Source organism: Sarcophilus harrisii, chromosome 2 (assembly GCF_902635505.1).
Source record: "Sarcophilus harrisii chromosome 2, mSarHar1.11, whole genome shotgun sequence".
Taxonomy (NCBI): domain Eukaryota; kingdom Metazoa; phylum Chordata; class Mammalia; order Dasyuromorphia; family Dasyuridae; genus Sarcophilus; species Sarcophilus harrisii.
Window position 1 is genome coordinate 570074345 of NC_045427.1, and position 27256 is coordinate 570101600.

At 30.2% G+C, this 27256-nt stretch overlaps 1 protein-coding gene across 2 annotated transcripts in view; it reads left to right on the plus strand.

Moving 5' to 3' along the window:
• Positions 1 to 27256, plus strand: part of NHLRC2 (NHL repeat containing 2) — a 63259-nt gene that overhangs the window by 15897 nt on the left and 20106 nt on the right. For both annotated transcript variants that reach the window (XM_031955875.1, XM_031955877.1), the window contains 6 exons: positions 2264 to 2719; positions 5926 to 6047; positions 8762 to 8891; positions 15863 to 15962; positions 21976 to 22207; positions 23028 to 23150. In XM_031955875.1, coding sequence (XP_031811735.1) covers positions 2264 to 2719; positions 5926 to 6047; positions 8762 to 8891; positions 15863 to 15962; positions 21976 to 22207; positions 23028 to 23150 — 1163 coding nt within the window. The remainder of the gene's footprint in view (positions 1 to 2263; positions 2720 to 5925; positions 6048 to 8761; positions 8892 to 15862; positions 15963 to 21975; positions 22208 to 23027; positions 23151 to 27256) is intronic.

The following is a 27256-nucleotide window of genomic DNA, read 5'->3' on the forward strand; positions in this document are numbered from 1 at the left end:
TTTCATATTCTATGGTCCATTAATTAGTTGACTGACTCTACAATATGTTCTAATTTAAGATAAAAATAAGACTTGGATGATGACTTAGGTCGTAAGCTCATCAGATTTGCCATTAACATCAGCTGAAGGAGCCAAAAGAATTTTGACAGATTCAAGCATTGGATAAATCTTTTAAGAAATTCAAATGTATAAATAAATAAGCAAAGTCTTGCACTTCAGTGCAGAAAATCAACTTCCTTAGGAATTTTTAGTATTCAGCAAACAAGTACTTGAAGCAAGAGAATAAACTTCTAAAGTTTTTTTAATGGTAGAAATATAAAAGTGCATTTTAATTTTGCATTAAACTTATACAATGACAAATGAAAATGTCACACCTACTCTGAATGTCAGATATAATAAAGTTGATGATAACTATATTTTCTGATCATTAGAATTTGCTATAGAATCTCAGTCTTTCTCATCTGTAATGAATGAAAAGAAATAATAGAAGATTTTTTTTCTTTGAAGCATTCAATCATGGTGAAGGCTTTCACTTACATTTTTAAAACTATATTTTTAAATTTTCTCTAAGTAGAATTATATTTCTAGTTTCAAAACAAAGCTTGTTCTCTGTTAGTAAAGGACACATTATTTCTTGCTGAAATGAAAAAAAAAATTTTAGAGACTTTTATATCCAAAGTGATATTCATTGGAAGCCCTTTGTTGGAACAATATGACTAAATATTTATGTATGTACTTATCTATGTTATTCTAATCATCTCAGGATGGAGAATAGAATCACTTTGGACAAAATATAAATCATTTAAGATTTTTGCTCTCACCAAAGAAAAATTTATTAATTATATATATGACATATATAATTATGAATTATTTTCAAGAATTTTAAGAAATTTGAATTAAGATTTTAGATTTTTTTCTTTCATTGACAAAAAACTTTCCTAAATTTAAAGAAATAACTTATTATATTCATATGATTTGTTATTGAGATTTTAAGTGGAAATTTTTTCATTTTGGTTTTAAACTAGAGGGATAGCTGAGATGATAATGTATATTTTAATATTTTTAAAGCAGATGTTTAATGGGGTTCTATTATAACCAAAGCCTAACTAGCATTAGCTCTGTGAATGGAAGTATTTTTTAATGGTCTTTCTTGATCTACAGAAAGCAAAGAGCTTGTGGAGTTAATTCTTTAATGATGGTTAGAAAATGAAGTAATTTCAAATTTTTAAAAGTTTTTAAACAAGTATTTTCATTCCCAAGAATTGTGTGGTTTTAAAAAAAAAATGTACTTCAGAATTTTTCCAACAAATATTCATTGAAAGGATAGTATTAAAACATATACCAAAGAGATATTACACTTTCAATGAATCCAGGCTAATATCTCCCAACTTTTTTTTTTTCCTCTATGCTTAGTTGACATACTATACTGATTACATAATAGGAAACTCTATTCCTAAGGGTTTTTTCCCCAGCTGACTTATCTAAAGAAAAACATGTTTTAGTTATCATGATGGTCAAAACAAATTCAAAGGTTTGTTTCAAGAAACATCTTGTTCAAATAAATCTTACTCATTTATAATGCTTGGAAGGTATAGAGATTGGTGAATTGAAATCTTAAAAGAAGGCAAAATGGTAATAAATTCAAAATAAGACCATTCTAAGTTTGAGTTGTATAAAAAATGTGTTTTTCTACTAGTTTCCAAGGGAGTTAAAAATTTCTTAAATAGAGAAGAAATTTCAAAATTTAATTCCCTTCTGAAAAATCAAAAGGATATTTTAATCATTTTCGGAACAAGATATATTTACATAATCCAAAATTATTCTTGGCTTTTCAAAGAATTATGGCATCTCCAATGCCACATAAAGGGCATATTACAAATAAGATTTTAACATTGAGCAAGACTATCTTTTTCTCATAGTATTTCCTATAACATTTCCTTATAATTGTGTTAATGGCCTAAGAGAAGTAAGTCCTTTATCTTCTTAGATTGCTTTTTTATAGAATAATAGTTTTTATTATGTGTACTCATAGCATATATAAAGAGTTTTTCTATACACAAAAAAATGATGATTTGAATGTACATTTTAATTTGATTAAAAACATTAATACAGTATCAACAGATATCTCTACTTTTATCTAATTTCTGATTTTAACTAATAAGGTTTTTTTCACTCAGTAAAACATCAGTCCTTTTAAAAGTGTGATTGTATTCATACAATATAATGTGCATAATGTTTTACTTTTTCTTTTTACACTTTTCAGATGGACTTCTTATTATTGGTGTTCATTCAGCTAAATTTCCAAATGAAAAGGTTTTGGATAACATTAAAAGTGCCGTTCTTCGCTATAACATCACCCATCCTGTGGTTAATGATGCTGATGCTTTCCTTTGGCAAGAACTGGAAGTTTCCTGTTGGCCAACTTTGGTCATACTTGGACCCCGTGGAAACATAATTTTTTCTTTAGTTGGAGAGGGGCACAGAGAAAAATTGTTTTTATTTACTTCAATGGCTTTAAAATACTACAAAGACAGAGGACAAATTAAAGATAATAAAATTGGAATAAAGCTCTATAAAGATTCTTTGCCATCCTCTCCTTTACTTTTTCCTGGCAAAGTAGCAATAGATGATGTGACTGACAGTTTAGTGATAGCAGACACTGGACATCACAGAATTTTGGTTGTCAGAAAGAATGGACAAATCCAGCACAGCATTGGAGGTAAAATCTGCTTAAAATATTATGTGTAACATATTTTTATGATGCAAATTGTGAAAGTGAGATGATTGAAAATGAAAATTATAAATAAAAATAATTCCAAGCTTCTCCCATATGAAATTAATCTGGTCTATCATGAGTTTAAAGGAAGGTAGTGAATGCTATGCTGCAGCATCAGTGTGGTGGAATTATGTTTGGTCATTATTAAAACTCATTTACATTTAAAATTTACTCATCATTTTATCACTGAAATATACAATGATGACATTGTTTCCAAAAACACTTTTGTTCATTTATAGAAATACATCAGGGCAGGTAGGTGGCCTAGTGAATAGAGCACTGGCCTTCAGTTAACAGAGGACCTGAGTTCACATTTGACTGTAGACGCTAGCCATGTGACCTGAGACAAGTCATTTGACTCTGAAAATAAAAAACAGTATAAATATAGAAACTATTTCACTTTTCTATTAAAGAAACTTTTATCTTGTTAAAACAATTATAATGGAGTCTGGAATTTCATATTTAGATTATAAGTTTTAGAAGGAATTCTTACAAAGTAAAACCCATTTAATTTATATACAATTTCAATGCTTAATAGATTATAGGATTTTTGTGAAATGCAAGTTTAACTTATTTTCTGGCAGAAAACTATCATGGTACATTTGAAAAAACATATCAGAATATGTGGGTTCAAATCCCTTCTCTGGCCCTTACAACTTTTGAGATCTTGAGCAAATCACTTAATCTTTCCTGGGCCTCGATTTCTTCATGTATTAAAAAAATTGAGATTGTAGTAAATGGCCTCCTCATAGAACCTTGTGTTCCAAATTTTTCTCCCTACCTTCCTTCTACTTCCCCTAGACAGCAAGTAATCCATTATAAATTAAACATGTGCAATTCATCTAAACATTTCTACATTTATCATGCTGCACAAGAAAAATCAGATCAAAAAGAAAAAAAAATGAGAAAGAAAAAGAAAAAGTATCACTTCCTACAAGAGCTCTTTCATCATCCCTTCAACTACAAGTGCCTTACTATCCTCATTACCTTGTTTTTAATTTGTCTATGTATATGTTAATTCCCTTGATAAAATGTAAAACCCCCAGAGCAGAGGCAATTTAAGTTTTATCTTGATATCCTTAGTATTCTATTGAAATAATGTTTTATCTTGTTAGAAAGTTGTAATGGAATTTGGAACTTCATATTTAGATTATAAGATGTAGAAAATTTAAATAATTAACACTATTTTGCACATATTAGGTACTTAATAAATGCTTGTTGATTGTTATCTTTTGTTTATTCCTTTAACAAGGAATTGTTAATTCTGTCAGTCAAAGGAAACAATATTTTTTCCATTGTTACTAATAATAAATTAAGCATTTGCTCATTTTACACATTTGTCAGCTGACCACACAATTAAACTATTAAATATGTGTAGCAAACATTTTTATCCATTCCATGAATATTTCATTATAATAAAACAATGTAATTGCTTTCACTTTGGTCATTCTTTCTTCAGTTTCAATTAATATTAAAGACGGGCAGGGCTTAATAATTCCAGTTTAGCAGTTGCTTGATATTCAGAAGAATATTATCTGCTTCATAACTTGAATCAAAAAGTTTCCAAACACTTTTCAAAATACATTACAGAGTACCCCAGCTCTATCTACATATGTGAAAATTAGGGATCTATTGCTAAGTAGAAAAAAATGATCCCATGTAAGCCTAAAGCATTTATTCCATGATCCCAGTGTTAGTGTCATCCATAGAACATAGCAGTCAATGCAGAAGCTCAGCTGAATTAGGAACATGAGAACAGAACCATTTGGTCTATGCTCTCAAGAGACAGCTTCTTGGGGCAGGTAGGTGGCGCAGTGGATAGAGTATCAGCCCTTAAGTCAGGAGAACCTGAGTTCAAATCTAGTCTCAGACACTTAACACTGCCTAGCCACCCTGAGCAAGTCACCTAACCTCAATTGCCTCAGAAAAAAAAGAAATAGTCTCTTTCATTCTTTTTTTTTTCTTCCTCAAATACAAAATTTATTTTTATTATAAGGAAAGCAAAAAGTAATTTTCATCATCTAGAGATTTATTCTTTTATTTTGTAAGAAGTAGATCTGGTAAGTTACCTTGAAAATGTGTATGTAATGTAAAACAAGATGAAAACTTGGTAAAGCCTATAAAAGATTTCTTTTTAAAAGTTCCTTGGAAATGAACTTTCTATGTCTGTATCAAAGTCAGAAAAAAAGATAATTTTAATTAATTTTTTAAAAACCTTGTTTTGAGAGGAAATAACATTAAGAAATGAGATAAAATAATTTGGATATTTCATAAGCTCTAAAGAGCTATAAAAATGAAGAATAATAATTCATAAGCAAAATCTCTTGATTGATAGCAGAGCAAAAGGTGATTGAAAAATAGCATTGAAGTCAGATTCCATTATATTTATTATTTGTAATATTCATTAAAAATGAAAAGCTAGTTATTAATGTACATTACAATTTCGATTTTTAAAAATAAGAGAAAAATAGATAAAACAGAAAATTATCTTTTTTTAATTATTCATTTGGGTAAGTAATTTTTACCCCAAATATAATAACTCAAATGATTGACAGTTTTGTTTATTTAAATCTCCCTACAATGAAAATTACAATTTTTCCACATCTTGAGTTTCTGTGACCTTTAGTTTCTATGTTTATCGTCTGCTCAACTTTCTGGAAATGGTTCTCTCCAAACTTAGCAAGGCTAGATTCCAGGTAATAGACTATGTTTATTGTTCTGCTATTCTTTAGAGCTTCCACAGTTTAGTAAGATTTGCCAAAACTTGCACTATTTTGGAATTCAGGATCACCTCCATACCGATGGAACAGGACTTTTGTGAAATGGGAAAGGGGCACTGCTTAAATTTTTAAGCACCCTATAGCAAAATCTAATAGCCTCTTGACTCTCTACTGAGAAACTGATTCTCTTTCAGTATTTTAGTAGATAATTAGATTTTTAAGAGAACAAGGCACAGTCAAAAACCACTTAAAAATTTATCATGTTGCACTTAAGTATACATCATTATAGAGACAATTTTGAGAAATCTAGAAATAAGTTACAAGTATGTTCTAATCTCCCAAAATTAAAAAAAAAAGAGATTATTTCCCTTTCAATTTGGTCATGTTTTGAGGAGAAAAATTTTATTAACTGACTTTTTTCTATTTTAGGTCCTAACAGTGGAAGAAAAGATGGGACATTTTTAGAATCAACTTTCAATTCTCCTCAAGGTGTAGCCATAAAGAATAACATCATATATGTAGCCGACACAGAAAATCACTTGATAAGAAAGGTAATTTTTCAGTTTTTTAATTATTACATGCCAGTTTAAATGTTCTTAATAAGTCTATCTTTTTTCCTACTTGCTGTTTTATTATTTCAAATTTGAAGAAATGACTATGAATTTTAAATGTGTCCCTGTCAGTCCCATATCTGTGAGAATAGTTCCACTGTGGTGTAACCTATTTAGACTTTATCTGATCATGTTCACTTAAAGGCTTCCCATTTTAAAAGGAACATTGACAAACCTTAACAAAGGTCTGCAAGCCATGTCATGACAAACAACTGAATGAATTTGGTAATATTGGCTTGGAAAAGAGAATATTTGTAGGGATAGGACTTGAATAAGGATTAAATAAATAGAATTTGAATAGGGATTATTTTACATAATTTTAGAAGGCCAAATTAGAGCTAATGAAGATCATTAAAGCCAGGATTATAGAATAGAGATAGAAGAAGTATGATTTAGCTCCTCCAGTATACTTTCTCCAAAAAAATTCACAAATACATTAGAAATCCTGAACAAAAAATCCAAGAAAAAATTAGAATGAGTCATTTTTCAAATTCAGGTTCACTTAAGGAGAAGAGATCTTATGGGCACTAGAGATGGAGGTTCATCTGGGATTATGCTGTGTAGGCTATTGCTTTGCTCAGTAATTGAAAGAGGGCCAGGGTATATAATCAGGGCCAGACCAGGTCCCAGGCTCAAACCTCATGTTGGAACAGGTGAAAACTGGCAACTCCATTACTGACTACTCAGTTCAAGGTCAGAGATCCAGGGCAAGCCTAAGAGTAGACCTGCATATAGCAGGTTGCATTTCAAGAAGCAAATGGTTAAAGGTCCTAGGCAGGAATAAGTGTGGCTCTGACCCCAAGAGCAAAGTGAGGTGTCCCTGCTTGGAAGTTTCAGAAGACAGCTATAGGTTTCTCTTGGGTCTGCAATTCCTACACTGGTTATTCCAAGAGTAGGTGTTTAATACATGCTTGTGGTTTGCTTGATTAATTTAGAGTGAAAGTGCAAAACTGATGATTCAGTTATTGTAGTAAGATGTCCACTCAATGTTTCCTGGAAAAGATCTCACATTTAGAGTAACAGTTGCTAAGTTGCTATTTACAGACTAAAAACTGCAATATTTAGCATCTTCTGTTCCATTTTCTTTCTTCCATCACTATCACTGCAGAAGTAAAAAGGGGTTACAGAAGCTTAAGGGCCTTAAGCCAAGGGCCATTTTGTCTTTTTATTTTCATTGTATGCCATAGTCAAAGACCTTAACAATTAATAGCCCTCTCCCTATTTAATTATTCTAGTCTTTGGAAAGCAAGATGTAATTTTCATAGAACTATACCTTATGCTTTTGGAGCACAACAAAGTCTACTAGGTTTAGTCTTAAAAACTTTGCCTTAGTCTTCAAAAACTTTGTATTTCTGATTCACTGCCATGCAATAGTAGAGCTTAAGAGCAGGATTTTGTGGAATTTTAATTTCAGGGTCTCAAATATCTATAATTTTTATAAGACTCTTTCCATTTCAAAGTTTCTACATAGGCCATTTCTGCTTTAGAACTTAATAGTTGCTATAGCATTAATCATACTATGCCTGTATATACCACTTGATGCTGAAGAATAAGTTAATAGAACACTAATAACAAGTTAAAGCTTTTTGATGCTTTTCCTATTCTCTGAATTGGTTTAGAAACTATAATAGGTAAAAATAAAAGGAAAAGCATTATTATTCCTTGAATCAATGCCTATTAACAAGCTTTTTTTATAGTTTACTTTATTATCCCCATAAGCATTTAAGAAGAGAATTTAAAAAGCTTTTTAAAAAAAAAAAAAAAAGCTCAGGAAAAAAATAGGAAGTAAGATTTTTTTGTAACATAGAATATTGAATTTTCATTTTAAAAAATAAAATGAAATTGAAAATTTTAATGCTTTATGAATAGAATTAACTGCGTATATTTTAATGTGTAACAGTCTTTAACAGGTACTAAGTGTTTTGACTTAAAATAAGTTTCTAAATCTTTATTCTCAAATACTGGTACTAGAGAATCCTTAACTTTTTGTATGTCATGAATTCCTTTGGTGGTCTGGTAAAGCTTATGGACCCCTTCTCAGAATAATGTTTTTAAAGCATAAGATAAAATAATATGATTACAAAGAAAGCCAATTATTCCTAAATGCAGTTATTAAAATATTTTTTAAATTTAAGAACATTTGTCTTTGAAGGTTTTAAGCTTCATTACCTGAGTAATGGCAGGGGGATAGAAGAGATACAGAGCATTTGTAGATCATTGTAGTCTTAGTCAAACAATAGAAGCCTTGTAACTAATTATACTTTTTTTTTTTTGGAAGGAGAAACAAACAAGTGTTTATTAACTGTCTACTATATGTCAGGCACTGATGAGTGCTTTACAAATATCTCATTTGGTTGTCACCACAACTCTGTGAGATAGATGCCCTTGAGATCCCCATTTTACAGTCAAGGAAACTGTGCCAGACAGAGTTTAAATGATTTGCCCAGGCTCATACAACTTATAAATTTCAGAAAATAAATTTGAACTCAGATCTTTTTGACTCCATGCCCAACATTCTATCTGTTATACCATCTAGATGCCTGATATAACACTGAGAGTACCATTCTGTCTACATATTCTTTTAAGATTCTTATACCCAGAGGAAAAATATAAAATATCATGAACCGATAAGTCATAAACTTAATTTTTTCTAGATTGACCTAGAAACTAAAATGGTGAGCACTGTGGCTGGCATTGGAATACAAGGCACAGACAAAGAGGGTGGAGCAAAAGGAGAGGAACAGCCCATCAGTTCACCTTGGGATGTAGTTTTTGGAATATCAGGTACGTTTATCATATTTTGAATATTATTATCTATGAAATCCTACTTTGATACATAAAAGCATTTGCATTTTTTCTTGTTATAATTTTTCTAATACTTTTTTAATTCTGAGTAATGTGAAGATGGACTATCATTCATATTTGAGCCATTTAATTTAAAACATTAAAGAAATTAAAAGGATATCTATTTCTAATTGAGCACTTAATATGTGTGATATCATTATAATCAGACTTCAAATAAAAAATTTGACTTTTTATAGATGGTAATTTTTTTTTATTGTAGTGCCATGTAGTGGCACATGATCTTTTCTTTATCTTTAAAAGTATGAAAAGCATTTCACTGAAGTCTAAAAGTATTTTCTAACTGCAAATTCCCTGTCTTATTTCATCTTTGCCAGATTGTTAAAATATATGTTTAGTCTGCACCAAATTCAATGTGTACAGTGGATATTAATCTGAGAGATTCATGTACTGCAAGTCAACAATCATCTTTGGATGGCTTTTATTGTTGCCTGAATTTTAACCCTATTGAATGGAGGATATGTACTCAATATCCCATTAACCTTTCTTGATCCTTTAATCAGTATTGTCTTTAGAGAGATGGTTAAATATATTTGTATGCCCTTCAATGGTTGAGATCCAACTAATTTAGTAAACTGTTCAGATAATCTATACTACGTGAAATTATCTGCTTGCATAATATGCTCTTACAGTTCTATCATTTTTATTAATGTGCTATAAAATATTAAATGAAATATACTTATTCTTTAAAGTTATTCAGATAATGTAGATTTTTCTATGAGAATAAATGTAATCATTTGAGATAAGTATATTCCATTATTTATTGAGTATAAATCATGTGAGATTTAGCATTTCATAGTTAAACTTTGAGAAAAAACTATTATTGTTACTAAGCTATCCCTTCAAGTTAGGGAAGAAAAAATACTAGTAAACTAAAATAGAATTTGTGTTCATCATCACATATTCAGATCCCTAGTAACAATCAATTTTTAGGTAAAAATCTTCTAAGTGATATAGTTTGAGGTATCAGTAAAAGTATATATTGTTGCTACAGATTAATATGATGTTGGTTTTTTTTTAATTGGAGCTCATTAAAAGAGCTTTATAAATTATTAAAACCATTTCAAGTACTGCCTTAATTGAAAAAAATGTCAGTTCATAAAATATATGTATTCATTCAAGATCCAGACAACCTACTTTTATTTTTCCTTTCTAAGTTCACATAAAAATCTGTAAGAGTTAAAAAAGTAAAGGATTATTTGGAAATAGCTGTCAATTCCTATAGATACAGAGACACAATATTATATTCAGACCTAGACTATGGTATAGCTCATTGCAGGAACCTGAGTTCTCATTGCCAGGGAGATATTATTTGTCTCAGAAATACTTATCTGTTTCAAAATGCATTCCAGGAAACTCTCTGTACTTTTCAGTTCTATACCAGTGCCAATCAAATGTCTTTGTGATATAAGGTAATTCTTCCACAAAGAAATGATGATAATAGTTAATCAGTATTTTATTGTTATCTAATATTTCTTAGCTCATTTCACATTTTATAGTACTATCATCATATTTTTTAAAAGCTCCTTGTATGTTGAATGGAAAATTGCATATGCTTGATTTACAAAAATAATAAAATGGTATATTTAAAACACAACTTTTATGTTCAGAGAGGTCAGGAAAAAAATAGACTGCAAGAATGAATAAAACAGTTTTCTGCTTTCTACAGTTTCTAATACTTCAAGAAAGAGTTAAATTAAAAGAGGTTCAGTATATATCCCCAATGTGTATCAACTCCTTTGAATATGTGACTTCTGTCTTTTAGGTATTTTTAATCCATTAATGTATATTTTTCAAATAAGCTGTCCTATTTCATATATAGTTTATTAGCATTTATCAATTTTAAAATGAAAAATTATGAATGATAATGGGTTTGAATGTTTAAATACAAACTAATCCAGTTATATTAGATTAAAGGACTTGGAAAAATTTGCTTTTGATCAAGAACAATTTTAATCCTTTAGCATTTATGATAATTATGATCTGGGCATTATTTGAATCTCATTAGCTTCAAATAGACAATAGTCAATAAGGTAAGAGAAATAATTTTGATTTTTGAGGGAAAGGTTACAAGTCATATTTAATGAAACTTATGGCAGTTTTATATCTTTTTTCTAAAACATGTTTTAGTTGAGAGGTTTTCATCTTTAAAAATACTTTCTGCATTTCTGGATTATTATTTTCTATTTTTGATCAGAAGGTATTGAAATTAACTTATACTTAGTACATTGTTGATATGTAAGAAATATTTTTGATAGCCACATTCTTGGTAAAGGAACAAAACTTATATTACTCTTGTTCAATGATATAAAATTATGATTTTGATTCTGAAATCTGGCTTTCAACAGTATCATTACATATTACTAATTGTTAACTTTCATAAATATTATAAAGACCAAATCATTGTATTATCAAGATTTTTTTAATCAACTTTACATGGAAATGCTATATTTTTAAAAATTGGAGCAGATCTCGATTTTGAATAAGTTATTATTTGGCTATGCAGTAAATTCATGAATGAGTAGATGAATGGATGGATGGATGAATAGATGAAAAAAACTCAGACCTAAAATTGATCTTGTTAGTTCAAAGAGTATACAGTTTTATAATTCTTTGGGCATAATTCCAGATTGTTCTTTAAAATGGTTGGATTCATTCACTAACAATGTATTAGTTATTAATATTGTATAATTATAATATTAATTATATTACTAATATATTAGTATTAATTTTTCCACACCTCCTCCTGCATTTATCATCTTTCCCCTTCTTTCATTTTAGCCAATCTCAAAGTTGTTTTAATTTGCATTTTTCTCATCAATAATGATTAAGAGCATTTTTATTTGACTATATATAGTTTTACTTTCTTCATCCAAAAAGCATCTATTCATATTCTTTAGACATTTATCAACAGGGGATTGATTCATATTCTTATTATATATTTGGCAAAGTTCTCTATATATTTGAGATATAACACCTTTATCACAGAAATTATCTACAATCCCCCCCCAATTTCTAGTTTCCTTCCAATCTTAACTTTCTTTTGTTTATGCAAAACCTCTTTATTTGAATGTAATCAAAATCCATTTGTGCTTTCCTATCTTATGTTTCTTCATAAATTCTTCCCCCATCCATAAATCTCATCGGTAATATGTTCCATTTTCTTCTAATTTTCTTATGATCTCTCCTTAAATAGGATTACGTCTCCATTTGACCATATCTTGGTAAATAATGTAAGATATTGATCCACGCCCAGTTTCTGCTACATTGCTTTCCAATTTCCCAACAATTTCTTTTTACAAAATAGTGAATTCTTGTTCCAAAAGCTTAAATCTTCACTTTTGTCAAACACAAGTTTACTATAATTTTTATTTAGTACTTTGTATTGTATATCTGTTTTGTTCCACTGATCCACCTTTCTACTTCTTAGCCAGTACCATACAATTTTGATAATTACTACCTTATCATATAGTTTAAGATTTGGTATTGCTCAACTTCCTTCCTTTACTTTTTTTAATTAATTTCTTTGATATTCTTGATCTTTTGTTCTTCCAAATAAATTTTGCTATTTTTTTTAGCACAGTAAAATATTTTTTGATAATTTAATTGGGATGGCTTTGAATAAGTAGAGAAGTTTAAATAGAATTGACATTTTTATTATTTTGACTCTTCCCACCTATGAATTATTTATTTATTTAAATCTGACTTTATCTTTGGACTAGTTGTGTCCTTTTGAGGTCATCTAGTTCATGCCCCTGCCTCCGGGTCACAGTGTATCTAAACCTTCTCAGAAAGAGCATAGTCTTTCTTATTTTAAAACTTCTGAAGGGAAGATGGTAGAATACTTTCCCTCTGTAACTCTTTATAATTTACATGACAACTTAGTCATTTCCATCACTTTCATTCACTCTTGAAAATGCATTTACCTGCAGGCTAGTATTATTAGCTACACTTTTATACTAATATGTCTCATATAGGCTAACACTCACTTGAGATTTAGTGTGCCTTTACTATGGAGTGCAGCAAATATAGTTTTTTTCTGTGCTTGCTTGTGATATTATGCTAACAAATTGAATTCTTCTTGACTTAAGTGGATGAAGATACTCATTAGTGCAATTTCTTCTGAGCATATCAATAAACAATATGGATGTATATGACTGAGCGGGCATCTACTTTACAGCATTGCCAATGCAAATGAGTTAGTCCTTAATAAGCATGTTTGCAGGAATCATTTGCATGTGTTTAACATATGTATGATAAATATATTTAAATTAAATGTCTTTTTAAAACAAACAAAAATAAATAAATAAATATGACTTTATTTGTATAAAATGTGTTTTATAATTATATTCATGTAGTTCCTGATTTGTCTTGGTAGGTATATTCCCAAGTGTGTCAACTTTTAATTACTGAAAAGTGATTTATTTACTCTATTTTCTCTGTCTTTTATTTTTCTATATATTTCTGCTTTATTTGTGTATTTATTTTTTCATTACTCAGTAGTACCAATGAAAATGAACTTCATAATCCTATTTATCATTTAATAGTACAAAAAATTCTTATTTTGGATTTTTGAAGATATTAGATATAGTCCCTAGACTCTTCAAACTGGAATAAGTCCAAAAAAGGCTAAACTTACAAGACTTAAGATTTTTTTTCAATATATCATAAATACTAAATATAATCTGCTTGTTATATTAACACTGTCCTTCGTATTTTAATCTAAAGAGGAAGAATTCTATATATACATCTCTCAAAATGTTTATTCAAATAAACTTGTTGGATGCATGGGAATAAGTTTAGAGACAGGTCATTGCATAGAATTTAAAGGGTGAGTGTAAAATATTTAACAACTTTAAATATGTGTCTTTTGATACTCTGAAAAGTTAGGATTTCATGCATCCAATGATTTTGTAAAATTATTGCCAATAATAAATGGATAATTACAATAAATAATTATGTTCACTTTTTCTGTGGTTTAAATAGAACTTTTTTTCATTTTGACCCCATATTTCAGGAAGTTTTAGAGGTTTGCATGTTGATTTCCTTTTATATAGTTTCTTAATTTCTTTAGTTTTTTTTGGTTTTGTTCAGTCATTTTTTCAGTCATGTCTGACTCTTTGTGATCTCGTTTGAGATTTTCTTGGCAAAGATACAAGTGGTTTGCTATTTCCTTCTCCAGGTAATTTTCTTAGATGAGAATTTGAATAATTTAATTTTAAATGTTATTTTCAAGCATAACCAAAAATGATCATCTCCTAATTAGGTTTGATTTTGGCTAAATGAATGAGTAGAAAAAAATTATTAAACACTTATTATGTACAAACACTTGGTACAAATACAGAAATGAAATAGTCCCTACCCTCAAGGAGCTTACATTCTAACAAGGGAGAAGCAAGTGATTAGCAAAGATGGAGAGTTTTGATTGAGAAAAGTCATAGAAGCATGAAAGGAAACCATAGAGAAATGATTATCATGTCTTTTCCTTAACAGTGGCAGTATTCATTTGCTTATGATTCCAGTGCTGGAATGGGAATGATGAAAAAGGGTACATTTGCACAGTGATAGAGTAGATAGAAAATAACCAGAGTGAAATTTGAATTATGGTTTGCGCTAGTTGTATATATTGATCCATGTAACATACTCAACAAACTGAACAGTGTAGCCTCTCAGTGAAGAATTCCAGAGCATAGACCATAGAGAATAGTCTCTAGTGAGATAGAGCTTTCAGCAGCAGGGCAAATAGCAGAGTCCAGTGGTTTGGAAGGTTACTTTAGAAAGCCAGGTAGATGGCAAGAGGATGGCTGAAGTGGAATGTGAAATATGTCTGCATTAGATTTAAAAAAAAAAAATGGGCCATGTAACATGCCCATCAACATAGGTCCAGGGTAATTCCAGAGCTGTTTTTGCTGATAATCCTTTGTGATATTACCCAGTTATATTGTTGATACTATATAAGTATAATGTGAAACATATACATATAAACACATATATATATTTAATGCCACAAAATTACAATGTAAAAATTTTATTATGGAATTGAAACCTTGATCTACTCATGATTATATAATGACAAATTGGTAATTGAGTCCAGTTTACTTTAGTGTGAAAATTTCCATTTAAATTACTTTTGAAAAGTATTTACTTTTACAGCTATTTTTTACAGCTATTACATATTTAAATACAGCCAAAGTAAAGTACATTTTAGCAATAGGTTGCTTTGTTCTTTTGCATTTTTTAAAAAATAAATTGACTTAGCTTTTATCTTAAAGAATAGATTTGGAACTGCCATTAAAAGTTAGAAAATAGAATAATAGTTAGCTACTTGAACGTGTCATTAATAGAAAAAAACTCTTTCTCATTTCTGTTACTAAGTTCTCTAATGTAAATGACCTATTACAGTCTTCTTAATACAACTAGTTATTAGAAACAGTTTGTTTTCAAATATATTCTTTGAATGAGTTGCTAAGCCTAAAATCTAACTGATGGGACTACATATTGCTTGAACATTTAAACACAAAGCTTTGTCCTTGGAAATAGTTCAAAGACCACATTGTAGAAGCATAAAATCTTTTTGACAGAAATTAACCTATTTACATGTGAAATAAATATTTTTAAGGCTATAATCATAAATAAGGGTTGACTGAATATTCCTTAGAATGAGCTGTAAAAATATCAAAGCCAGTGCTATATGAAATGAAATATCTTTTAAAAATGTATCTCACATGGATGTTATAAAGTAAATTTTCAAACAATTTATTCCCTCAAATCAAAGTCACATTGGTTTGCCTAAAAATTAGGTTACTAACACTTGCTTAATTTGAAACCATCAAACAATCAATTTACTTTTGTTTATGAGAAATACATACTACCTTTTATTTATTGTCTTAAAGTTTCAGAAATCTGTAAAGATGATATCCTATGGATAGCTATGGCAGGGATTCATCAAATCTGGGCACTTTTGTTGGATGATGGGAGGCTGCCAAAGAAAAGGTAAGTGACAGAGTTCTCATTAAATTGTTAAAAAAAAAAAATCTTCTCTAAAACCTTATTGATAGTCTCAAAGTAAGATGTCTGACACATAGTAGGCATTCAACGTTTGATAAATGAATGATAGGCTGTTTAATAACTAGAAAGAGCATAAAACTGGTGATTTTTAACTATTGGAAAAAAGTTATTTAATGTACTGCTTGGTTTCCATTGCATTTTAATAGGGTGATTGCTCTTGTAAAATACAAAGTCTACTTAATTATTTATCAATGAAAAGGTATATAAATAATAAAGTATCTACCATATCCAAATACAGCCTTCATGCTAAATGTTAATAAGGTTAAAACGTAAATCAGCTAATCAGACAGCACTTATTAAGCTCTTGCTATGTGCCAGGCACTGTGCTAACTTCTGGAATACAAAGAAAGGCAAGGGGAAAAAAAGCAACACTTGATCACACAGAACATGCTTTCTAATGGGTGGTTGTGTTGGGGGAGACGTAACATGTAAATAGCTAAAGAGATATACAGAATAAATGAGAATCATCTGTAAGGGGAAGCAGCAGAGGGAAGTGAAATATGAGGTATGTCTTGAAATACACCAGGGAAATAAGAAGAAGCATGGATTAGAGAACCACTGCACTAATGGAGACTGTGAGTATCAAAGATGTGATACAAATAACTATAAGATATAACATAAAAGTACAATAAAAACAAAAAGCTCAGATGAATGAGAAATCACAATGTCAAATATTACATATGTTTAGTTTTGGAATATATTTTATGGTATTTTTGCAACTGGTTTACTTTCCAAGTTATGTTTTATGTTATCATTTATGTATCCTACTCTATTTGCTGGGCCTTATCCTCAGTAATAGGAATTCAGGTATAAATAATAGCATGATTTCTCTAAGGAGCTTATGTTAGAAATTTCATTAGAAATGAGAGAAACAAGGACATGAAAACATAGACAGTCTAAATACACAAAGTACAAGGTACTTGGAATAGAGGGGAGCAGATGCAGGGATCAACTAAGGTTTGGAGAAGATAGTGCTTGAAGAAAGAGAAGAATTCTTTAAGGTAGAAATAAGGGGGTAGTGCTTTCTAGATACAGGGGACAGCCAGTTCAAAGACATGAAATGGGAAGATAGACTGTTGTGTGTGAGGAACAAAGAAAAGCCAGTTTGGCTAGATCACAATATGGAAATGAGACTGGAATATAAGGTTGGAGACAAATTATGAAGGACTTTAATAGTGAAGCTAAAGAGCTTATATTTTATTGAGAGGCAATAGTCATTGGAATTATTGAATTAGTGTCATTGAATAAAGAAATTCTCTATGACATGGTGGAAAGAACAGGGACTTGGGTCAAGAAGACCATTTAAGAGTTTTTTATAATAAATTAGGCAGGAGAGAATTAAGGGCCTGAATTAAAATTATAGCTATGTGAGTAATGTGATAGGGTCAGATGCAAGAAATGTGGAGGTAGAAATGGCAAGATTTGACAACTAATTAAGTACCTTAGAGGATGTGAGAGTTGAAAGTAGGGGAAAATGACGCTCCATTTTTGTCTCTGACCATTTCTCTGGCTATCTCCCATGCCTCCAAAGCTCTTCTTCCTTATTTTCCTAGTGTCCTTTAAGTTCCAATTAAAATCCCATCTATTACAGAAAGCCTTTCTCAACCCATCTTAATTCAATTGCCTTCATTTCTTTACTTTCTGTTTTTCTTATATATAGTTTGTTTTGTTTTTATTTCATTGCTTATTGTCTTCCCCATTAAATTATGAGCTTCTTGAGGACAGGAACTGTCTTTTTCCCCTTTTTCTATCCCCAGCCTTCAGTATAGTGCCCAGAACAAAATAGGCTCTCAGTAAATGTTTACTAACAATTCCAAACATAGGAGACCAAAATAATAGTGGCATCTTCAACAGAATTAGGGGAGATTGGAAAGCAGGAAGATTTGGGTGGGGGAGTAAAGATAGTAAATTCTATTTGGACATATTTAATTTGAAATGTCTCCAGGACATCGGGTTAGAAATATGTAATAGACATATTGGTGATGTGGGACTGAATCTCAGGGGAGAGACTGAGGCTGGACACATATATTTGAGAGTGTTCTGCATTGACATAGTAATAAAATCTGAGTGATGATGAGGTTACAAAAAGATATTAAGAAAGATGACTTAGGACAGAACCTTGGGGAAGTAGGATGGAAGAGGAGTATAGACAGTTAAAATATAGTAGGATTGATTATTCAGCAAAGAAGAGTAGATGAGAACCGGGAAACATCACAAAAATCCAGAGAGGAAAAAGTATTTTGGAAGATAGGACAGTCAGGAGCGACAAAAAGAGCAAACAGGTCAAGAAAGATGAGAACTGAGAAAACACCATCACATTTAGCAATTACTGTATCTTCGACAATTTTGTAGATAACAGTTTTACTTGTGAGTATTGATGAGCCATATTGGAAAGATTTGAGGAGTTGACAGAGAGGAGAGGGTGTGGAGACAAGTGCAGATAGCTTTTTCTAGGAATTTTTTTCTGGAAAAGGAATGAGAGTAGGGATAATAGCTTGAGGTAATGGGGAAAAAAAGAGTGTGTGTACATGCCAGGGTAAATGTGCTTTGCTGAACAATGGGAAGAAGATAATCTAGTATGAAAAAAATTTTTTTAATGATTTACAGAGATGATTGTATCACATTACTTTCCAATATAGTATAATAATCCTTTTTTCTAAGGTGAGAAAGTTAATGTATTCCTGGAAAATTGTGTATAGAGTGATTTTTTAATAGTATGTAGCAAAATTTTTTTACACCATTTAGAGTATTATTTTATATATTGAATCAATAGTTTTGATTACAAATTATTTTATATTTAACACATTTTGAAGATGTCTTCAATTTAAAATGGCTTTTAACACTCTATTTTTCCCTACTCCAACTCCCTTTCTCTTTCTCCCAGTTGTTAGTTCTTTCCAGTCATTTTGTATTTATTTTTAACATATTGTATTTTCTTATCTTTAAATATGTTATTAGAATATCAGTTTTATTAAAATGTCAGCTTCTTGGGACTACCTGGTCTGACTTTTGTATTATATTTCTAAGGCTTAGAATAATGTCTGGCACATAGTATGAGCTTAATGAATGTTGACTGAATTAAAAATGCATTTATTAAGTGCTTACTAGTAAAAGCACTATGCTTAAATCCTGGGGATATAAATACAAAGGTTAGACATGTGCCTTTAAGGAATTTACTTTCTGAGGGTCAGGGAAAGAAATTATACATAAAGGGGAGTAGTGTCTAGGAAAGGATATTTCACAGTTTAGAGTTTCTGGAGCAAGTTTTTCTGATAAAGATCTCATTTCCCTGATTTATAAGGAACCCAATAGATAAATGATCAAAGGATATGAATATACAGTTTTCAAAGGAAGAAATAAAAGCTGTCAGTAACCATATGAAAATAATACTTCATTGAGTAATGATTAGAGAAATGCAGATTAAAACAACTGTGAGATTTTATCTCACAACTGTTAGATTGACAAAGATGACAAGAATAAAATGATAAATGTTGGAGGAACTGCAGGAAAAATAGGCATATTGATTGATATATTCTAGTGAAGCTATGAATTGGTCCTGCCATTCTGAAAACCAATATTGATACTTGCCCAAAAAGTCATTAAATTGCCCATCTTTCACCCAATAACACCATTACTAGATTTCTATCCCAAAAATGTCAAAGGAAAAGAATCCATATGTGCAAAAATATTTATACCAATCTTTTTCTTAGTAGATCCAAACTGGAAATTAAGGGCATAGCTACCTATTGAGGAATGGCTAAACAAGTGATTGCATCTGAATTTGTAATGAAAAATTACTGCACCATAAAAAATAATGAAATGGACAGTGTCAGAGGAAACTGGGAAGTATAAACTAATGCAGAGTGAAGTGAGTAAAACTAGGTGAACAATTTATATAGCAACAACATTATAAAGAAAAACGACTTTCAAAGTGCTTATAGCTGTGTTTCATGTTGGTTTATCAGTTGTTTTTATATACTATGGGCCAAATAATTCTTAGATGAATGTAATAGTGACTCATATATTTTGCTAATATTTGTGCTTTTGAGAGACAAAAACTCATTAAAATTTCTATATTTTAATAAGACTGGACATAGGACCTTGCTTTAGGAACATTATAAATCAGATTTCTTTAAGTAAAAATCTTGATTCAGAAAGTTGTTACTTAAAAAAAATTTTATAGTGACTTTTTTAAAAAGATAATTCTTTTTTTTATTCTGGCACTCATTAAGTATCATATCATTTTAAACTTAAAAGAAATCATATAGGTTATTGGGGTCAGGGGATGCCCATGTGTATGTTTTGTTGAATCCAGGAAGAACATGACTCAGGATTGAAAAATGCTTTTCATTGTACTGTCTTGCTTCCAAATGTAACATAGAGAATAAAAATCTAACAACAAATTAGTCATCTGCATATATTATTTGCCTAGAACTGTGTGATACATTTGAGACAATACATAAGAAGTATAAAAATATTTCTGCTTCTAGAAAGTTTACTGTATAAATGAGACAGATGATATATTTACAAATGAATTGTAATACAAAATAAATGTGACAAATATGTAAAAAAAAAAAAGTTTAAATTAAGTATTAAGAGTTCAGAAAAGGAAGATATCTCCTCTAGTAGGAAGAAAGAGCCATAAATCATAACCCAATTATCAGATCTTTGGGAGTTTTCTCTTCAGATTTCCCTATTTTACTAAATTACATAAAAAGGGTTATTGATAACACCTTTCTAAAAAATAAGCAAAATTATTAATATATCATTTATTTTATATGTCCTATGCTGAGATAGTGAATTCACTGCATGTCTTATGTTATTCAATGATTTCGTTCTAGAAACAGTAACAAATCAACTTTTCAGGTATGGTTTCAGGCTTTCCAGTTTCAGGCTTAACGTTTGTATTTTATACAATAGAAAGTAGAGTAGAGAAATTTGTTGTTTTATGTATTTGTTGATCTTTCAGCTTTTTTCCTTATGACATACCTTGGGCTACTTTCTCAGACTTACAGAGTTCCAGATAACATAGAAATACTGATTTCAGCTACTCACTTTAAAGAAAATTTAGCAATTTGACTAAAATGAAATTTATATGTAGCTATTTTTCTTAAAATAATGACACAGCTAGTTTATCTATTTATTTATTTTTACTTATAACAGACTTTGATTTTAATATATGTAGATTAAAGGTACTTCATTTTATTTGAAACTCCAGAATCTTATTAAGTTAACTATTTTTATATTAGAATTCAAACATAATTAAAAATGAAAGCATAATCTTTAAACTACCAAGAAAAACACAAGCAGTGGTATAGTGAAATGATATTATATTTAGTCATAAGACTTGGATTTGAATTTTGCCATTGCTACTTGTAACCTGTCTTAGCTTAGTTAAGTCACTTACTTCTCTGACTTTAAGTTTATTTATCAGTCAAAGGAAGACATAGATGAATTAACTTCTAATGCACTTTCCAGTTTCTAAAATTCTTTGATGCTAAGATGCAGTCAAAATGGTTGAGGTAGAACCATTGCAGCTATCCTTGGTCTTTTGAAAGAAAAACTGTTTTCTAGTTAGTGGTTTTTAGTTAATCATTTTGTCTTCCAGTCCTCCCTCTACAACCAAAACCTTGCTTGATCTTTGAGAAATTACTTCAGTTCTTTAAGATATCATTTTTTTTTTTTATGAAAAGTAAAGAAGATTTTTCAGAGACTATAGTAAATGGCTAAATGAAAATGTTGTGGAAGAAAACTTTGAAAAATGGCCTATGTGTTTGTTTAATATTCCAAAATACAGGCCATTGTATATATTTATTATTATTAGTTTTTTTTTGATAATCATCATTAATTTGATTATTTGAATATATTTGGTTTAGTAACTGAATTGTGTAAAATATATCCATCTTGATACCAGACCTATTGATTCGTTTTTCTTTAGTGAGTTGACAAAAGGAACTTGCCTTCGGTTTGCTGGAAGTGGTCATGAAGAGAATCGAAACAATGCATATCCTCACAAGGCAGGTTTTGCCCAGCCTTCAGGTCTTTCTGTGGCTTCTGAAGAACCTTGGAATTGCTTGTTTGTAGCAGACAGTGAGAGCAGTACTGTTAGAACTGTTTCACTGAAAGATGGAGCAGTGAAACATCTTGTAGGAGGAGAGAGAGATCCCATGGTAAGAAAAATTCCAGTTTTCATGTGTAATTTTATTTTAACCATTGGGAGGAAAGATAAGTATTTATTGAACTATAAATAGTTCTTCTTTCTTAAGAAAGAAACCCTCAGTTTAATACACAAGTTAGGACAGAAAGATACAACTACATGACAGAAACACATCCAATACAACCAACCACCGCAGACAGCTCATGGTCTACAGCTGTATGTAAGTGCTGAGCATTCAAAGAAGAAAGAAGAATAACAGGTTGATTACATGAGATATTGGAGATGAGAGATCAATAGAAAAGTCACAAGATTATAGACTCAGAAGTGGAAGAGAAGGGAATAAGGAGGAAAACGAAAATTAATCAAGCAGTTGCTATGTGCCATATGTGTGCTAAGTTCTTTTCACATATTATCTCATTTGATCCTTGGATCAAAGGAGGCCATTGATCCAACTCTTTATTTTACAAATGAAGAACCTGAAATCCAGAAAAGTTAGATAGGAACCATTTTGTCATGTAACAAAAATCAGACTGACGTCTGTGTCATTGATATGCCCACAACCAAATTAGAAAACATTTAAAAAGGTAATCGAAGTTAGAGGTTTGGTCAGCACTACTAGTCTTTCAATTTAGGTATATTTAAATTGAATATAATATATTATTGAATTGAATATAATATAATATAATTGGTATAGCCCTATTTAGACAAAAATCAGAGCTTTTCTTTGCCTCAAATTAGATAAATGAAGCTGTTTACTAAATCTGCCTTATATATCTAACCAAAATACTGTCATAATTTAATAACAAATGCCTTTTCTTTTTTTTCTAAAAAAGAATTTGTTTGCTTTTGGGGATGTTGATGGAGCAGGAATCAATGCAAAGCTTCAGCACCCACTTGGAGTGGCTTGGGATAAGAAAAGAAACTTACTTTATGTGGCAGACTCCTATAACCACAAAGTAAGTATAACTATATAATGCACTATTTTTTCATATGTAGCAATTAAAATGTTTAAAAAATCTGTGAAAGCCTCTTACAAATGCCATTTTAAAATATATACTACCATTGGCCATTCTTGAGAACCATATTTATGTTATTTCATTCTCTGTTATCTTAATTTCATTTCTAGAATGGGTCCCATTCTTGATAATCATATTCATATTATTTCATTCTCTGTTTTCTTGATTTCATTTTTAGAATGGATGCTATGTCAGACCTTAAAATGAAGGAAACGTACTTATGTCCATAATCAAGCATTATGAATTACAACTAATCAAGGCTACTGAACAACATATTCAATAAATGGAAGGAGTTGCATGTGAAAATGCAGGAGTGGCAGAGAGTGAATTGTAGGGAAGAAGGAAGTAAAATATGTTGAGGAAAATCACCATAGAGAGAGACATAGGAACATAAGGAGAAAAAAAATCCTACTAGAAAGCAAAACAAATATGAATGTTTACATTGAAAAACATTTTCAAGTATAATGATGTAATTTTTTTCTCTCATCCCATTACTATACAAAGCATATAATCATAGCTTATGTGATTTGTAACATCATATTGAGCCCTAATATTAAATTCTAACACTGCAATTCACAATTTGTGGATTATTCTGGGACATTTTAATCAGAATTAATGGATTTGTACTATTATAAAGTTAACAAAATTGGCAGCAGTTGTTCTTTAGGAGAGGATAAAATTTCTTGCAGGCCCCAAATTTAATTGAAAGTTAAAATTTGACAGATCCTGATAGTTCTGGATCTAAATATTTTCAAGATACATTTTACTCTAAAAGTTTCCAAAAAGCAGACATGATTATATATGATGGAAATTAATTTGGAAATTATTTTTGTTTCCTCTGCATATATGTAGTATTGATAATTCAGAGTTCTAAAAACTGTTAGATTTCATTTAATATCTCCCTGTAGTTCTTTTGAAAAGGAGACGAAATAAAAATGGGATAAATGAAATCATGATGATACTTAAGAGTTTCTGGATTTGAGTTGCCAAGTTCCATTCATTCTTTATATTTCTAAATTCTTATAATAAATTTTAAAATCTTAATGCACCTTGCCAATTTATTATAGTTGTGTTGTCTTTTATTAGAAGAGAACTTTAAAGTTTTAGAGTTATTATTGTTGTTTAAGGAAAGCTAGCTAATATAGATCAGTGTCATTTTTCTTATACTGCACAAAAAACTTTCTGAAATATTAAATGCTTTCTAATATTTCCAAAATGACTTCAGGATAACTTATCTGAATTACTCCCAAATAGCCTGTTATGATAGTATTAATCATGATATAGCAAATAATTAAAACAATCACAGATGACTTTTTCACATTTCAGCTACTCTTTTATCATCCACAGAAGTTTGATTCATTGCATCTGAGCATCTTAGAATATATTTCTAATTTTGTAGTTTGACATTAGTGTTTGTGATTTTTCTTTTGTTTTGTTTTTTTTTTAATTTCAGACATTTGTAGGGAAGAATTAGAGCAGAAATGCAAATCAGAGACAGTGCTAAGAAAGCATTCCTGGATTATTATTAGTAAAAAAAATTGACAAAAATACTCCTGTCATTTTACTTTGTTATATAACACTTAGTAAATATAATTTCCATACTTTGTACATACTTTTCTGGATTTCTTCCACTTCGTTTATTAAATTTCTGATTTCAATTAAATTTTTAAAAGCTGTAAGTAAATTAATGAATGTTTTCATATTGTGATTTAGGTCTAATGGTTTGGTGAAATTGGTGGCTTTGTTTTTGTTTTTTTGTAATCAAATATTAAATATTAGGATCTTAAGTTGACTACACTTTTTTCCCATAATTGGGAAGATTTGGTCTACTATAAAAATATTGTCTGTGAAAGCTCACAAATTTCTTTCTCCGTTTTCATCAAAAGTATTTATCCATGATGTATTTCAAGGACCATCTGATAAACATTTTGTAGCAATAAGAAAATAGACATTTTAGTAGTTGCTACTGTATTTTTTTATTAACTTGTTTTTAAATAAAAATGCCTTTCATATTATTTTCCACTCTTGAAATTTTCTTCATATTCTGTTATCAATCCATGAAAATCAATCCATGAATGCGTTAAAATCCAAAAAATTATTGTTGCCTATTGTTTGTTGATTTTTTTTAAAGCAGTTGACACTCGTTAGAATAAAGTATAATCTTACAGATTTTCCTTAAACAACAGGTTATGTTAAATGCAATGCAAATGTTAAAATTGTACACATTTTTATGGCAAATGCAACCACAGAAATAACTTTTCTCAACAATTCACTGAATATCATGATAAGTCAAGGGGTTTACTGGGAGAAAACATGGGTTCAAATTATAATGGTTACTAAGTATAATCCTAAGGACTTGGTCTAGATGGCCTCGAAAGTCCCTTAGAGTTCCAGTCAATCGATGATTCCTTTTAATTTTAAATTCTGTGAGTTTGAGTCTAAGCTACTTTAGGCTAAAAAATCTAGCTTTCTTGTTTTATAACCCTATTATATGGAATTTACCCTATAATAGACATTCAAAAGATATCTGTCAATTAAACGAAATAGGTGATGCTTCTTAAAAAAAAAAAAAAATTTAGAATAACTGCATAGCTATAGACAAAATATTTTTATTCCCAAATACAGTCTCCAAGAGAATTTAGCTTCTGGTCTTTGGAAGAAAATGGTAGATGATGGCAGAGTTAAAAGGAAATAGTATAATTCAGTTCTATCCCCGCCTTAGACAACCAAATTCTTAAATGACTCAATCATTAAACAACTGGTAAATATGACCCGTTAGGAGTGAAATTGAAAGGCTTCAGACCTCAGCCTTAAGAAACTCTCTGAGGGACTAAAGTAAGCTGACAGACATCATTAAGATTTAAAAAAAAAAAAAAAAAAAAAAGCCTCAGCATGAAATAAAAAAACTATCAACTCTTGCTGATATTTGAATGGGGGCGAGAGGGAGAAGACCAAAGAAGGGGAGATATTGTGGAAGAAACATTTGTCGTAGTAAAATAAATTTTAAAAGGCTCTCCTCTTAAAAAAGAATTGTTTCATCCAGGTGTCTCCCATCAGGACAAGACACCTTTGGATTTTACTAAGATAAAAGAAAAGGCCCCCTTTGTTTTGTTTTCTTTAAATGATCCAAAGGAAAGAGCTTCAACTAGAATGCTCACAATAGAGGAAAGCTTTATTATCCATGGTGAAGGAAAAGGTATAACGATTATCAGGGCAAAAGAAAGATCTTCAATTTGATTTGATACCCAAAGTAAAAGAAAACTAAAACTACTCCTGAGACCTCACCAACAAAATGCCTATAATCACAACCTCAAAGAAAAAAATCAGCTTATCTACAAGAACAATTAGAATTCTTCAAAGAAATAATAATTTTCATTCATTTAGTCATGCTATTAAGTTCTGTCTTCTCATTTTGTGGTTAAAGTATTTAAGCTTTAGCTCTAGTACTCATCTGTCCAATGTATAGTCTGAATTAATTTCTTTTGATTTGATTTCCTTGCTATCCAAAGGATTCTTGAACATCTTCTCTGGAATCAGAGTTCAAATGCATCAATTCTATGGAACTTTCACAGCTATTAAACACACACACACACACACACACACACACACACACACACACAATATAGCTGTAAATATACACAATGTAAATATGGACAAGGTGATGTCTCTGTTTTTCTCTCAATTTGTTGTAGCTTTCTTTCCAAGGAGTAAGCATCTTTTAATTTCATGGCTGTAGTCACTATCTGCAGTAATCTTTGAATCCAATAATATAAAATCTAACACTGCTTTCATTTCTTCTCTCTGTATTTTCTAGGAATTAATGGGACCAGTTGCCATGATCTTAGTTTTTTTTTTTTTTTAAATTATGCTTCAAGCCAGCTTTTCCACTTTTCCCTTTTACCTTTAACAAGAGGCTTCTTAATTCTTCACATTTCCCCATTAGAGTGGTATCAGCTTAATATCTAAGATTGTTGATATTTTTCCCTAGCAACCCTAATTCTGACTTTTGATAGTCCAGCCTGGCATTTTATATGATGTACTCTACT